This window comes from Poecilia mexicana, unplaced genomic scaffold (genome assembly GCF_051168715.1).
Source record: "Poecilia mexicana isolate PSO_F unplaced genomic scaffold, ASM5116871v1 scaffold_3, whole genome shotgun sequence".
Taxonomy (NCBI): domain Eukaryota; kingdom Metazoa; phylum Chordata; class Actinopteri; order Cyprinodontiformes; family Poeciliidae; genus Poecilia; species Poecilia mexicana.
In genome coordinates, this window is record NW_028263372.1 from 21,727,800 (window position 1) to 21,745,127 (window position 17,328).

Below are 17,328 nucleotides of genomic sequence, written 5' to 3' on the forward strand. Positions count from 1 at the left end.
GAGCAAAACAATGAAAGCACTGAATTCAGTGAAAGAACAAGGACTTCAGAAATCTAAGCTGCTGTTAGCAGACTCTTACAGAGCCTAACAATATGTGACTAAAAGGAAGAAGCAGCTACCTCTATGCTTTCTTTGTAAAATGTATTTGGATGTTTTTATTTCTCAACATTTGTGGTGAGAATCCTGTTTCATAAAGTAATTGTAAAGGGGAAATGACAGAGAAAGCCCATAGGTTGCCTCTCATAACTGATTGCTCTCTGCTGGACCATTAAGAAACAGCTGCACCCTCTCAAAACCCGGATTCAGCAAGAGCTTTTACAACAGGAATACAGAGGCGAGTTTTGGCATGAAAGGGAACATTTCATAAGTATGAACTACAATACAACACTATGCGACAAGGCTGAAACTCCACAGAGCATCAGCCTGGTCATCAGTGGAATAAATTCCCTCAATGTCAACTATTTATTGGATCTTAAGTATTTACACTGGGAATTTTCTCATTTGACATAATTGATTTCAGCAGACAAGAAAACTGGGCCATGCAGCTCTAGTTGTTGTTTCTTTTCCTGTCATTATCATTACATGCAAAAACTTCGATTAATCGGATTAATTGTGATTAATCGATTATTGAAATAATTGTCAGCTATTTTACTAATCAATCGTTAACTGGAGTACACATACTTAAAAACAGTCGTTTGAAGACAGAACGCATTCAGAGCTGTGATTTAAACAAAACGTTTAAGACAAAAACATCTTTATCTGCAGATAGGTTTTAGCCAAAACTCCTCAAATGTTAGCTTCACCCTGTTCAGATTTACTAAAGGAATTATATTTTAGGAATAACATGTTTGTTTTCTTGCTTAAAAAAAGAAATTGAGCTATTGGTCTATTTTAATGTATTTCTAATGTATAAAAACATTTTAAGTGGTTAAATGAAAAATATGTACTATGTGCCTTTTTTTTTTTTTATCAAACAAGATTTAGCCTAAATCTTCTTTGAATTGCACTCGGATTACACACATTAGTAGTTGAAAACCGATGTGCCACCACCAAAGGTCCTGGCTAAAATAAATAAATAATATTTCTCAGTGGAGTAAGGCAAAAATAATTAAAACTTTTCATGTCCATCCATAGCCACACAATGGTTTAAACCAACGTCACCAAATTTAAGATAAATCTCACACCGGAACACTGTCGTTCTATTGACCTTCAGCGATCCGATCTACTTACTTAAATATAACCTTTTTTGAAAAATGTCAATAACCCATATCAAGTGTGGTTTAGCTATTTTCTAAGACTTCTGAAACTGCGGGTACATCTGATTTGCTTATTAAGCCTGATCTTTAACACAGACCATCAGCACTGTTAGTTGCAAGTAATCAGATTTTTAAGTAAGCTGATTTGTGAAATCTAATCTGAATGGCAATTCAAACTACCTCCACATGTGATTTTCATCTGAATTACATTTCGTGGATGAGTGCATGAGTGCTGCAGCAAGAGGACAACTTTTGGATTATTGAGGATTTGTTTATTTGATCAAATGTGTAAATAGAAATGAGAAGAGAAACAAAGTGTCTCTGGTTTTTACATTCCAATATATTTGCAGATTTTACTTCTAGTGATAAATGTTCAATAGTTAATTCTGATCTTTGCAGACCAGGCTCTTTATTTTTAATATTCTGATATACGAAGCTGCACATGAAGCAAGGCAGGAGTGAGGATCTGTAGGACTGTGGTCAGGAATGAGTTACACACAACCAACCAATGCATCACTATGCAGCGCTGAAAGAAAATTAGCTACTTCACAATGGGCTCATCAGGTCTGCATCATCAACACAGCTGGAAGGGAGAAGCGATGAATCTCTGCTAGAGCCATTTTCCCAATCCATCTTCTCCAGCATAATTTTCAAGGGTCTTTGCCCGTCCCACTCTGGTTCAATTATCAGGCTATGCCCAGCTGAGATGCAATAATCCAAACCTTCATTCCCAGCAATTTCCACACTCGTGTCTGCACACTCACTTGCCTTAAGTTCACTAGCACTTATATAGGTGCTTCTTCCCCACCTTGAAGATCTGAGAGACAGGCGCTCTGACTGTAGTCTGAAGGGGGGATTTACCCTACACAGTCCCTCAGTACTGGAATATTCAAATGAAAATGTGTGCAGATGCAATCTAATTTTAGCCTCCTGAAATTAGAATCCACTCCAGAGGTAAAGTCGTGTAGGGGCCTGTTTGCTGAAATCTGAAATACTAGACAAGGATGTAAAAAGTCCAGCCTGATTCCAGACTCGGCTAGTACTTATCCATAAAACGTCATACCCGGGTCATCTTTTAAATGCAAATCTGCATCCCAGGATTTCTATGACGCACCAAATGTTCTTCTCCTTGATGGAAAAATGCTTTTCCATTTTAAAATTGATTACAGGTGTACCATTTTATGTCAAACTGTCAGAATAATGGGCACTAGTTCAAAAGATTTAAATGCAAAATTGTATATAACATAGTGCTTCTATTATCCCCTGTGTGTGTTATGCAACAATTCAGCTGCATGTAGCCAATTGAAAACCTTTTGTTGCCTGGTGCAGTCTGCTGCTGGATCTAGAAATGTACAACAAACCTGTTTTGGCTGCAGCAGAAAGCCATATATTTACGATGAATGCCAAGACTCTGCTCAGATGACAGGATTTTGAGGTCAGTTCAGTCGACTTTGAAGTCGTTTCAGGAAAAAAAAAAAACAGACATTTGGTGCTGTGTGCCAAAGAAAGACCATTCAGACAGTTACTGTAAAAAGATGCAAAAGCAACCATCTGTGGCTGTATGGGGCGCATATTTGTGAAGGCACCGCTGATGGAGAGGCATTTATTTTGAATTTTAAAGGGACTCCAGCTAGCATGAAGGCAACACCTATTCCACTAAGGGTTGCAGACATTTCAACGGGGCAATGCCAAACCTCATTCTGCCCCACTTACAAAAGCATGACTTCATAGACACACAATGTGCTCAACTGACCTCTTAGCAGTCCAGATCAGACTCCTCTTGTAAATGTGTGGCAAAGAGGCCTCTTGCAAAACAGCACAAAGAAGGTTCAAAGTTAACATTTATGTATTTTTTAAATGTTTTGGAACATGTGTTTCCCCTCTTATACGTTTCATTTAAGTTAGCAAGTCTGTATTGTTTCTGTTCTACTTGCAGAATGGAAGTAGACCAACTTTCAGACAATTAAATCCATAAACAGATTTGCACTGACCAGGCTTCTGCTGCCCAATACCGACTACTGGTTTCTTTGAGGTCTAATTTGCAAATTTTAGTCATGTTTTTAAAAAAAAACTCTCAAAATGTAACACTTAAAAGAGATTAAATGCGCTACAGCTTCTTTTGAATCACACTGAAAAGATGAATCAACAATTGTTCTGATGTTCATTAAACTCAAAAAGTGAATCAAATTACGTCCTGGGAGTTAAGGTGGATATAGACCAAATAATTACATTTTCAGTACTTAATCTGCAGACTAGATGATAAATTGGGTAAATAAAATTGCAAGTTTTGTTAAATATAATTGGCCAAATGATTTTAGCATGTCTATTGACAAGGCAAGAGAAACAATGAGCCAAACCTATTAAAACATTATCAAGTGTTCACACCTGTGTCATACAAATTCCCTTAAATCTTTTGCTATCCTGTCATGTCTAATAAAATGCAGCACAAGTATTGAAAAACATTTGTCATGTAGATATAAAATGATGCATCAAACCAGGTTTTATGGAACATCGAGTCTTTTCATGTCTTTCAAACAAGAGTTTCGATTTTGATCCCCTCCTGTTCTGAATAAGGCATCTGCACTGGGATCAAGGGTGTAGGCCGTTAGAAATAATATGAGGTCTGCTGTGTCAGGACATTAGCTCACTGTCTCATTTATGTTCTCATATCTTATGATCAACCGAATGTCTGGGAATTAAATTGCAAAGCTCTGTGAGAGCCCTCAACTCGTCAAGTAATTATCAGCTGAAGTAATTAAAAAGTAGGTCAAGATATCAGTTTCACTTTCAGCTTCAAACATCCTGCAAGGCACACTCAGCCATTAGCGCAGACAGGGTGTCTTCATAGTCTTGTATGAGATTAAGCAATGTTATTGTTGGGTCACTCATCCAATATTCGTCTTTTAATTTTCTAAAATGTCCAAAAAAAACCTGCCTAGCTTACAAAATGTAAGCTAGGCAGTATACATAATTGTTAAATTATGTATACTGCTTAGGAAAGTGATACTTATTTATCTTACTTACACTACAGATAGGAAAGCCAGACATCCAATGGTGTGATAACCAATAAAGTTTACAGTAGTAGTTAGAAGTTGTATCCTAGCAACACTAGTGTAGCCTGTACAATATTCAATTACCAAAAATGTGCAGCAAAATATCCAAACAACCTTTTTGCAGAAATGAGCAAGGCATTTGTAGACTGAAATAGAACATGTTTGAACACTGTCAGGAAAATTGTGTTTTTACCATCATCACAGTGGCTGACCTCGTCAGATTTTACTCCATTTTACTCAGATGAAATTATAAAAAGTTAAAGCAAAAATACTCTGTTTTAGAGGCCAAACCCAGTCTGCTCATTTGATGTCTACACATGTCACTGCATTCATTTATCGAACACAACGCTACGCCCCTTTCTGTGAGAACACACACACTGTGATGATTCAGTCCAGTTTTAGAAAACCTGCATGTTACTGTGAGCACGTTAATCTTTACACATTTGTTCTGAAACATTTGGGTAGAAAACAATAAAAATAATTATTAAAATAAATATGGACAAAGATGCATTATCTACAAGCTTATTAAAAATCATAATGTCATTTTGCTGTCAGACAAAAGATAATAGTCAGAAATAGATGTATTGCTGTAATGCTTAATGCAGATCTCAGTGCAAACCAGGATAATGTGACATTTCAAATCTAAAACCAGACTCTTTGTCATTTGTTTTACTGAAGAGAACCCACAAACATAATCCTTCTCAGCTGAATGATTAGGTATCACAAAAGCCATCGTCACAGCTCCACAGGTCATGTGTGACAGCTCTGTTCTCGTTTCTTTGTCATTTCTCCTCAATGTGTGTCTTTCGCTTCACAGATAACCCACTACAACGACGGCCTTTGTGGATTCGCACAAGACACACTTTCAGGAAACATAATGCTCGATTGTTGACTTTCTCTAGTGGCACATGAGACAATAGACGTGCTTCAGATTAATGTCCTGTAGTGTTTACTTCTAAAGGAAGCGATCCAGAAGAAGAGGGGCCTGAGCTCTTGCTAGTGCAACAAAGCCATTCACACAAACACTCAAGGGGAATTTAGATGCTCATATATATATATATATATATATATATATATATATATATATATATATATATATATATATATATATATATATATATATATATATATATATATATACACACACACACACACACACACACACACACACACACACACATATAAGGTAGGTAATTGTGTGGGAGATTTCTTTAATGGAAGGAGCAATTATCAGTGCGAGTTCCTCACTAACAGGAAAAAAAGGCTCAACAAGATGTTTCACCACTCCTTCACACTACACAGTATAAGCAGCTCACATATGCTGAAACTAATTTCCTCTAAAACACCTCACCGCAAATCCTCTGTAATAACAGTCTCTGCAAGCATCACAGCACCTGATCATTCAAGCCTAAACACGGCTGATTTATGCATTATTTATTCATCGGACAGTAATGCAAAACATGATTAACATTCACAGTGGTGTGCTATAATTGCACACAGATCAATAAAACATGTCTATGGTCTAAACTGTGCTTTGTTCAACTTCTTTACTGCAGCACCGCTCCACAACCCCAGGTGGGGGGTTCAGGTTTCAAGCGCCAGATGTGAGGAGAACACACAGAGGAATTACATCCAAGACTGAAGCCTGAGACACTTTTCCTACAGACTCCATTCATAAATAACTCTGGGACCAGCGCGAACAACAGCAAAAGACATCCAGACACTGATACATTTGTGTGCAGACTTCAAGCAGGAATAAACACAGAGCTCATGTCAAAGGGTTTGCAGAAAATGGAGAAAGGTTTAAGGGATCAGTTCCTACCTGATGCACTGAACTGACTGCTTCCAAGTGTGGTGGGCCTATTTTTCCCTCCGCCTACAGGTGGAGAGAACATCTGAAAGCACAAATACAGACACAGATCTAAAACCACACCAAGGACTCGGCTACGTGGAGCAGAGATGCACAGTTCAGGCTTTTCCTGTCTGATACTGATTTAAGTTTTTCTTTGAGGATTGAGACGATGACTCCAATTTCGACCGATTCAGATTTTTTTCATAAGTATAATAAGACATAACAGAAACAAATGTGCAGCAAGCCCCTTAACAGAAAAGTAATGTTTGTAATTTAACGTAAAACTAATGCATTAAAAAAATCATCTCATTTATGCAAGCCGGAGCTTCGTCTGATTTTTAGTAAACGCAACAAAGTGCATCAGACAGTATGTGGTTGATTTAAGGAGGAGGAAATTGAAGAATTTTTTTTTCTCTAATTTTACCTGCCAATTAAAGGAAGAACAGACTGAAGTAACTCCTGAGCTTAACTCAAACTCTCCAGATTAATTATTTTTTAACTCAAATAACTTGGATCACTACATTTACAATTTCACAATTACAGTATTGTGATTTTTTTTTCCAAACCTTGATCATTTCCAGACTCATTTAGCTAAAAACAAATAGACATAATTTATATCCATCACCATATTCAACACCAGACACTTTTACTATTTGACAGATGCTGTTGAGGTTAAAAATGTGCTGACTGTGAGTATATGGATTCCCCTGCAGAGCCAAACAGAACTAGATAACTGTGGGAACATTTTAGAAATAAATCACGTAAAAACGGGGTGGACCAATAACTTGGAGGGGAGTGGACTGCTAGATTTGTGGCGAATGGATGCATACAACCTTGATAGTTCAAATTTAAAACACAAAGAACAACGCAGTTAAGGAACATAAGCTCAGACTAATAGTGAAATAACAAAAAAAACTCTATATCCGTAATGAATTTTTAAACCTCAAATGTGAGATGAATCACACCAACAGGTAACAACAAGGAGTCCTACCGCACTAAAATCCAGCAGGTCACTCAATTCCTTATCAGTTCCGAGAGCGGCAATCCGCTGCTGAGGATTCATCCTGACGATCTAGAAACCTGGGAGTAAAAAAACACAACAAACACAGAGTCTATCAGATCGCATCTCTGCTGCTTTATTTAACAGCGGGGTCTAGTTCCACAGGAAATCATCTCCACGGGAGGCATTTCTTATGGACGCAGAATAAAAAAAAAGACCATCACCGTGAAGTAAACTTGGCTCTGCCGTTGCCGTCCTTATCATCATCACAGAGATGAAGGCAACTTAAACACATTGTAATTGATGAAATGGTGCTAAAGCGTGTCATAAACACATTCGGTTTGTATCTTTTATTCGCTGGTAAAGAGAGACGAGGGAGCGCTCTGAATGGATGCGTTAAACCCAGGACCTGCAGCATCGCATCAGCGCAGGAACAACATCACTCCGTAACACCGCATGCTGATTGTTACACATGTATACGATCCGCTGATAATGCTGCAATACGCCTTGTTAATGTCAGTGGTTTCTGGAGCCTTGTATGTAAGCAGGGAGATGGTTTTCCCTGCGCTGAAGCACCTAACGTTTCTGGGCTAGCCGCGGCTAACGCTAGCTGCACTTACTCGTTCATATGGGCAGATGCAGCCTCTTACTACTGGCTTTGTTGGCTGTACAACGAGGAAGACAGTGTCGTTTCGGCGGCTAAAACCTAAATTAAAGACGGGGTAAAGACGGGCAACACAGACAAACAAACACTGGACGTGACAATCTCAGTGTCCAGCTCCAGAAAACAAAACGCAATGATGGTCTATATCTCTCTCAACTCCCAACTTATTTCACGGGTCCGAAAGCTTCTGGCAAACTCCCCTTGATTTTTTACCTGTTTCTCGATTAAAATCCGGACTAGGGTGATCTGGTGAAGAGTCGCTTTCTTCCGACGCGCCTCGCAAATGCAGAACTCGGGTTTAAACGGCGATACGTGGGAAAATATCCTCTATATATCAGTTACGAGTTTCCCTTAGGCAGACATTTTTGCTTTGCAAAAAGCCTCAGCACCACGATGACAGCGGCTGTTGTATCCCTCCGCCGAGGGTCCCACACAGCGGGAGATGCTGTGGCAGTCACTCTGATGAACTGCAGCTTTATCACCGCATTATTACCACTGTCCTCACATGTGATGGCTTTATGCACAGCAGCGGCCACGATATCATCCACAATGTGCCAAAGTTTCAACAACTAACCTGCTAGAGCTTATGGACCAGTGTTATAAGGTTAAACTACAACTAAAGGCCAATAAATTGTAAAAGTGTCTAAAAGGTGTTGTAGTTTGCGGCTTTGCTGACTTTTATAGGAAGAAGCACAGCGGACCGTCAATCCTCACAAGGCTGTAGTCATTGTTGTTGCTTCTGTCTTTTATTTTCTATCCCAGTTTTTTCTTCCACTCAACTTTCCATCAGTGTAACAGCACTTTGTGATCAGCCGCTTCTTTAGCAATGACCTTTGGCTTACCCTCCTTGCAGAAGGCATCGCTGTCTGTCTTCTTGATAACTGTCAAGTCCGCAGCCTTGTGTGGATCACAAGTCAGCTCTATTTATGTTTTAACACTTCTTTCTTAATTGTCTAGTGTAATATTCCACTTCTTGAGAAACATTTAACATATCTTATTTGTGAACTGAATCTTAGCATCACTTTATGAATCTTTTTTTTAATAAATTAAATTTTCAATGCTATTCTAACTTACTGAGATGTGCCACATTTTTCTGTAATATTATCTATTTTATAAAGTCTAATTTAAACAGCAAACTTAGAAAATACCTTTTAAATAATATGTTCAACCAAGACAAATATCGTTACAAAACATTGCCCATCCCTTTGTTTCTCTGTTTGTTTCTGTCAGATTTGCTGAATATTTTTCATCAAAAACATCATTATGTAAACTGGATTACCTTGTAGGTTTCAGTGTCAGTCTTTAACTCTGTACATTTGCTTGTCATATCTCGTAAAACTTTAATTGTATTAACTTTTTTCGCTCTTTGCTAAGGGCTGCTGCTTGTTTTTATATGTTTTCTATAAGATAGTTTGTTAAAAAATATTTCCATCATTGTATTCATTTGTATTTTGTTGGAGTGATTTCTTTACAACTTTGAAAAATACTTCAGCTCTTTTTTTCCCCCAAATTTGTTTGTCTTTACATCTGATGTACATGCAGCATTATTACTGCATGTTTCTAGTTGCTTGCTTTGTCTATTTATATTACTTGAAATACTTTTTTATGATGTATTGCATCTTACTCTATGTGAGAGTGATTCCAAGCAGAATGTTTTCTTAAAATTTTGTGTCTTTTTCTGACACTGTGTCTTAGCACAACTTAGCAGTTCTAACAATACTGGGAGAATTCACTCCTTCTTTTGTATTTAGGTATAAACAGTAATACTGCTATTTCTTGTTTGAGTGCATTTGTCACTACAGCTAAATATATTTAAAAGGACAGTATTGTGTCTTTTCCAGGCACATATTGGCATTTTATGGCACAACCAAGAAACTATGTTACCTTCAGGTGTCATGAAATGCTGTAAATATTAGACATACCTTAAAAGAAATTTGACTTCACAACTTAACTCCTTGAATTTGGCCTCTGTCCCTTTAAGAAGCTCCTTCCCCTAGCACATCATCACAGCAATGCTTCTTCATTGTGCCTTTTACTTTTCTTAGGAGTGTTGGACTGAAAAATATTTGTATGATGAGCTCAGCAGACATCCACCAGGTATTTGCTAATTGCTGCTGCTAGTTTGTAGGAGTGGAGAAAAGGAAGTACAGACGAGGGCTCCTCTGGGAGTTTAACTGGAGACTGCAGCTCCGAGGTGAAGATTTGGGTAAATGGGCGGAGCTTTGGGTAAATGGGCGGAGCTTTGGGTAAATGGGCGGAGCTTTGGGAGAACAAACATTTACCACCCCGAATGGTTGCTATGGCAGATTTAAGGATTTCTCAAACATTCATGAAAGAGTCAAAGCAACACTCCAGATGTGACTATAATGAGGGGGAAACATTATAACTTCATATAAATCTAAAAAGAAAAGTTGATTTTACATAATAATTCCCCTTTAAACTCTACAATAGCAGAGGTTTAAGCCACTACTTTTACACTGTTCAAACCTAACGTCATTCTACAAGAGTCTGACATTCCTGTACTTTAAAGGCTTTCAACAAGCAGACCGAATTTTTGATAATCTGGTTTAGTTATCCTACAGATGCTTACTTTGAAAGCTTTCTAAATTATTACTCTCAATGGTACAGGTCTGCTGACCCAATGTGATCATTTGATGGTAGATCGGACATTTTGTAACTCCATTTTCTTTTCCTTCTTCCTCTCAGTCAGTTGTCTCATTCTTGCCTTTATTTGCAAGACTTTAACTTCCAATAACTGCTTAAACTTTGGAATGATTTAACTTTTCATGTCTAGTCAGCTGAGACTCAAAACTTTGCTCAAGATCCATCTTTATTCTTTGGCGTTTTATTTAAAATTAAACAGAGATTGAGATTTTAGCCTTACTTTTAAACATCTTTTTCAATATTGTTGTTTGTTTCACTTTATTAAATTGTCCAAATCTGTTACAATATAGATAAATTGACACCGACATATAATATTAACCTTTTTTACTTTTGTGCTATATTGTGCTTTTAAAACTTGAATTTTAGTTTGATTTATTTTTGCAATTCTATGCTAAATATGACTTGTGTGTTAAAAAAAACATTTTGAGCACATTTCAAAAACCGATTCATGTTAAAAACACTAAAAGTATGTAAATGTTCAGCTCTTGAAAAAATTAAGAGACTGCTGCAGAATTGTCAGTTTCTCTGATTTTACTTTTCATAGGTATATGTTTGAGTAAAATGAACATTGTTATTTTATTCTATGAACTACTGACAACATTTCTGCGAAATTACAAGTAAAGATTTTGTATTTATTAGCAGACAACGAAAAAGGTGTAGCGCTTTCAGATCTCAAATAATGCAAAGAAATCAAGTTCATTTGTCATTTAGAAACAACAATACTGATGTTTTAACTCAGGAAGAGTTCAGAAATCAGTATATGGTGGAATAACCAGGAGGTTTTCAATGGGGTTCAGTGCAGTGGGCTTTTAATTTTTTCCACAGCTGTATATAAAACTACCAGTGGAAACATAATCTTCTACAGAAAAATCTGTCTCTGTTAAACCAGATAAAAGGATCACCTGATTTTAACGCAAGAACTTGTCTTTTCCACATATTTCCACAATGGCGGAACAATGTTTGAACTAACCAAATCCCTGCCTTCTGATGGCTTTATTATTAAACTACAACAATTTAACCCATAATGTGCAACTTTCACCTGTCTCAGGTCTGCATTGCTGTTATTTTTTTGGGCAATCAAAAACCACAAATACATCCAAATGTCCTGGGATTTCATAAGGACCTAAAAAGACTTGCTGTTCCCACCACTAGCAGGAAAAATGACTCAGTAGAGGAAAATTGTTCTTGAAAAGTTGCTGTTCCAGCAATGGGAGCAACTGCTTACACAGCAAAGTAACCCTCTATATACAGTATGAAGAGGGGTGTGCATACTAAACAGATTACCACAAACTGTAAACATGTTCAAAGGATGTCTTTTAAAAAGGTTCATAACCACAGCAGAGCTTTTGCGCTGTCATCATGTAGGGAAGCTCAGCTAAATATGCTTCTTTTTTTACAAAGATGCAACAATAACAGATGGAAATGATTAAACAGACACAAAGAAAGCACAAGAATAGTCAAATATTTGAGCCTTCCTCTGCTCCACACACGGCATGTTTCACATATTACAACCCAAAACTTGATGCTTTCTGGACATTATTTCAGCTGATTATTGCTCATGTTTAGATGAAAAATACCTGCTGTAGTCCATTTCAGAGTTTAGGATTCTCAAGTATGTCTTTTTTGAAGATTTTGATCAAATTTATATGACACCTTGAGCCATATTGGTTGCTTCTTAGCACGTATGCTGCATCTTATTTGAACTAGAAGTCATGCTTGTGTTTACTGATCCATGTCAGTTTTTCTTTAACTTAATGCCAATTTGAAAACACACAGAGTTTTAGTTTGCTTTATTGTTATTCTACATAGGATCTATTGAACCCAGATATGGGTTTATGTAATCATTTTCTTAGCTCTCTATTTAGTATCAGTCTACCGAAGAGCAGACTAGAGAGAAATACACCTGCTGCTTACCTGGTTGCTGTCTAATGAATCTCATATGTAATTTATGTCTTGAATGTATGAACATTACATATTGGGGCATCACAGTTTATCTTTATGATGATAGGTCATACATTTGATAGTTTATTTTTTAGAGTACTTGTAATATTGAATCTTTAATCTGTACTTTCTGTTGTTTATTTTAGGGTTAAATAATGTTCATTTGTAGATTATGCTACCTACTTTTTGGAGGATGAAAAAATTACTTTGGATTTTGTTCTTTACTCCGCTTCAAAAGTGTTAGTGAAAAAAATATTTAGATATGCAGCTCTGGAAAACATTGAGAGTCCACTGCACTGAACTCTATTGAAAACTTCCTGGTTTCTCCACCAAATAATTTCTGAGCTCTTCCTGAGGTAAAACGTCAGTATTGTTTCAAAATGAATATGAACTTGTTTTCTTTGCTTTATTTGAGGTCTGAAAGTACTGCATCTTTTTGTTATTTTTGACCATTTCTCATTTTCTGCAAATAAATATATTTTTGCTTGGAATTTCAGAGACACGTCAGTAGTTCATAGAATAAAAGAACAATGTTCGTTTTACTCACACATATTCCTATAAAAAGTAAAATCAGAGAAACTGATCATTTTGAAGCAGTCTCTTAATTTTTTCCAGAGCTGTATGTGCCTCCAGGTTCTACCAGTAGCATCGCTACCAAAATTTACGAGAAAATGTGTTTTAGCACATCAAATCATCTGATGTGTGGATTTGTAAGTTTGAAGCCAGACTGTTGGATTGTTTAAAGAAATCATAAAAGGTTCAAGCATTTGTTTTGAATCTACCCTGCATTGTAAATTCCAGCATCACATTCATTAAACCTCCTGCAGTTCTGCTCTGGTTTTTGGTTTCATATGTAGAGCAAATAATCAGTGGTCCAAACTGTGGAAAGTTGTGAAACCTACTGAATTTGCCCCATGCAGGTTTGTAAGGCAAATCTGGTGTTTGGGGGATTTTCTAGGGGAAGAAAGCTTTAAGTAGAATTCTGCTTGTGCCACAATGTTCTTAAACTTTAAAGTGTTTTACTTTAAATTATGATAAATGTTTATACTTTGTTGAACTTTATGCTATTGTTTTGGATTGGAGGCAAGCAGTGATGTTGCTTCAATAGAGAGAGGAGGGAAATCGATCGGTTGATCCAGATTTGCCTGATGATCATCACATCCTTTTTGAAATGTCATTAGTCCATTTTTTTGTACATAAGACAATATCATTAGACCACTGCTTCAACAAGACAAGTGGTTAGTAGGTAAAATAAATATTATCTGTAATCTCTGGGTGTTGGTTCGTCACCAGAGGTTTCCTCTCCAACCAGATCCAGATGTTTCACTAACAGAGGCCGGTTCTTTCCACACCTTTATCAGTGCTGGTGCCAGAACCACCAACACATTTGGATCCGTCCTCAACGAATTATCTAACATGGGAGAAAAATGTCTGTTTTTCTTTAACACAATGGATCCTACAGTATGAGAGAAGGTTGTTTTTGTGTGTGAACTGAATGAACTCAGGTTGACTTGAGCCACACATTGTTGAAATCCATCAAATCACAACATATTTTCTCTCAACTTTATTTTTTTGGAGGGTCTTTATAAATTGAGCTGTTCTCAATTCCTTCATAGTATTTTAAATGCCATAAACAACTTTCTCAACATTTGTATGTGTGGGAATTTCCAAGGTAAAGACAAAACGTATCCACATCAAACATCGATTTGGTTTTGTTTGTTTTTTTACTGATCTCTTTTTCTATAAATGACTGATAAAAAAAATGTTTCCTGAAAACCCCTGACTTTATTTTGCCCTACAGCAGCAACCACGTTATTTCTGGCACAAATATTTCTAAGACCTTTACTCCATCTATTCCTCTGAAATGTACTGTATCCAGTGAATGTGGTGAACTATATCTTACACCAGCTCTGTAGAAATGGAGTCTAGTGTATCATTGTGATGCAAAAAAGTGAGAAAAAGTGATAAGACTAGGTAATGTTTAAAAATGGTTTATTATAAATATTACAATAAAATCTTTTGAATCAGACTTTAAGTAGTTAACATTTTCCCATAAAACTGTGAAATCTTAAATTATCATGTGACTTTTGTCATATATAGATTCAAAACACTTTTTTATACATAAGAACTTTTTGTTTACAACGTGGTGACAAAGCATTCAACTGTTTTTTCTTTACCATTTCTCAGAATACTATTTTGCATGAATTTGAGCATAATGCACTGAATGCCAGCAGTTTTTGAAGAATAAAAATGCTGATTCACAGAGTCAAGATAAAAAACACAAAAAACCCACAGATTTAAAGCTTTATCCTTGTTTTTAAATGAAAGTGTGTGAGGCTCCTTTGCTGTGGATTACTAATTCCAGACTGCCACCTGTTGGTCAGATCTGTCAAACTTCTCCAGCAGCTACTCTATCAGAAAGTTAACCCACATTTACAGTTATATATATTGTATTTTATCACTCCACACTAATCATTATAGAGCAATATTGAACATTTAAAGACCTAGAATATACTTTTATAATTATTTTGTAAGCATCATCTGTTATACTTACCCAGGGAATATTGGAAACACTGCACTGCATTGTAATTTCTGTTGTCTGTAAGCACAAAACATAAAATTTCAAATACTTTATATTGTTTTGTACACTTACAATCACCGTGCATCAGTTCTGGTGTCACCTAATAAACCAAAGTTGACTCTTTAGAGCTGATTTGCTTCTTGAGATTCTTGGAACCTGGTCAGAATATGTCCACTCTCCCTCTGAAACAGCATCTTTCCTTTTCACGCAAAATGCAAACTAATGCAAAATGAACAGTTAAAATTAAAACTGCACTGGCTGAGCTTTTCCATACTTTTTACGGTCTATACATTAAGATGCAGATACACGGTGCTCTAGTTTCTACAATGTACCAGATGTTGACTCAGTATTATTACTTCAGCATAAATCATGGAATAAAGACTCTTATCCTTAAATGTCTTAGTTAAGAGAATCAAATCACACATTTTCAAGTAAAAAAGAAAACAAGAGAGCATTTTGAGGCTCGTTCTCTCCATGTTAAGTGACATACAGCCTGTTGTAAGTCCTCTAAAGGAATAGTTTACTTTCCTTCTTTTCATTGGTACTATGTAATATGCCCAGCTTTACTCTGTAATTACTGCATGGATCAACATGGATGGACTTGGTTTTTCTTCACTCGTATATCATTGGAGGTTCATGTAGTCTGTTTTACGTCCACACAACTTCTTCATTTTATATATTTTTATGAAATGTGTCTTTTCCACATTGTACAGATTTTAGCGTTATTATTATTAGTGGTAGTAGTAGTTATAGTAGTATCCATTTTCTCTTCACTCCTCGAGACTCAGGGAGATTTTAAAATAAAATACATTTGCTTTTATTCTCTATATTCTCTATAAAAGGAATTTGAATCACAGAGCAACAGTTCAGGCTTCTTATGACATGCAAGAAGCTTCTGGTTCAATAGTATCTTAACAAGGAGCGTTTTAAAACATACCCATGTTCTGGATATTTCTGTGTGTGGTGACTCAAGTTTAAATGTTCTGAGTCTGCCGAAAACTCTTTAATGGACATCACTTCACTGTCCCATAAGGTTGTGGATAAATATTTCCAATGTATCTTTTTTTTTAATCACACTTTTTCCTTCCACTCAACTTTCCATTAACACAGTTGGATATAACACACTGTATACAGTCAGAGGCGATAACGTTTTCTGGCTTACCCTCCTGGAGGAGGGTGCCGGTGCCTTTGGACAATTGTCAAGTCAGCAGTTTTTCTTTGATCATTATAAACAATCCTCTGTTAAAATGTGTTGTCGGTGTTCTTAAATATAACTATTTTAGACATAAGACATCATAAAATTCTCAGAAACATTAGAAAGGTATAAATTTCATTGTTTAAACTAAGTACATTTCCAAAAGGCCTCTGATGACCTTCATCAGCTTCATTGACCAAATGTATTTTTTATCTTCAATAAATGTTCTCTTTTTAACAGTTTTCATGATTTTTGTTAATAGCCCAAGATCTTAGCAAGAAGAAATGCAAACTAAACAACTAATAAATTAATGTAATTAGCCCCTAAAGCATTACTACAAATTATTCATGTTTACATAAATGCAGTTTTGTTTTATGTGCCCTGGAAAGCAAAGGCAGGTGACTCACTAGCAGAGGTGGCAGTGTGTCTTCAACATATATTTACTGCAGTAAAAGTAAAAAGTAGCTGTCCATAAAATTACTTAAAAGTAAAAAGTATTTGGTAAAAAAAAAAAAAAAAAAAAAAAAAAAAAGGCAACTCATGTACTGAGTAACTCATCAAATTATCAACCATTTAAAATAAAAAACCATTTTGGTTTGTGCAGCAAAAATTTTCATTTGTGCCGCTATCATTTTAAAGATATAAAGAAATGTTTCCAGAGGTCATCCAAGGTCAACCAGCCCCCCCACTTTTATGAAATCAAACAAAATCGGTGTCAAACATTAGTGCTATGTTTGTGCTGGTTTGTGCAGCAAAAATTTTCGTTTGTGCTGCTTTGGCTTTGAAGATATTAATGAAAGTGTAAAGGTCAAAAGGTCAACCAGCCCCCCCACTTTTATGAAATCAAACAAAATCGGTGTCAAACATTAGTGCTATGTTTGTGCTGGTTTGTGCAGCAAAAATTTTCGTTTGTGCCGCTATCATTTTAAAGATATAAAGAAAGTTGGATTTCATAAAAGTTGGGGGGCTGGTTGACCTTTTGACCTTTACACTTTCATTAATATCTTCAAAGCCAAAGCAGCACAAACAAAAAATTTTGCTGCACAAATCAACACAAACGTAGCCGAGTTGATTGACACCCATTTTGTCTGATTTAAAGAAGGTGGGGGGTTGGTTGACCTT

At 36.3% G+C, this 17,328-nt stretch overlaps 1 protein-coding gene across 5 annotated transcripts in view; it reads right to left on the reverse strand.

Annotated features, from left to right (window-relative positions):
• Positions 1 to 17,328, reverse strand: part of tcf12 (transcription factor 12) — a 90,393-nt gene that overhangs the window by 71,560 nt on the left and 1,505 nt on the right. For 3 of the 5 annotated variants that reach the window (XM_014980490.2, XM_088004313.1, XM_014980489.2), the window contains exons 1-3: positions 8,039 to 8,377; positions 7,153 to 7,241; positions 6,132 to 6,204 (exon numbers count right to left, since the gene is read on the reverse strand). In XM_014980490.2, the coding sequence (XP_014835976.1) occupies positions 6,132 to 6,204; positions 7,153 to 7,224 (145 nt within the window). In that variant the 5' untranslated portion in view covers positions 7,225 to 7,241; positions 8,039 to 8,377. Of the gene's footprint in view, positions 1 to 6,131; positions 6,205 to 7,152; positions 7,242 to 8,038; positions 8,378 to 14,984; positions 15,030 to 17,328 lie in introns of those variants that run through there. The other 2 variants (XM_088004314.1, XM_088004312.1) reach the window with 1 other exon arrangement.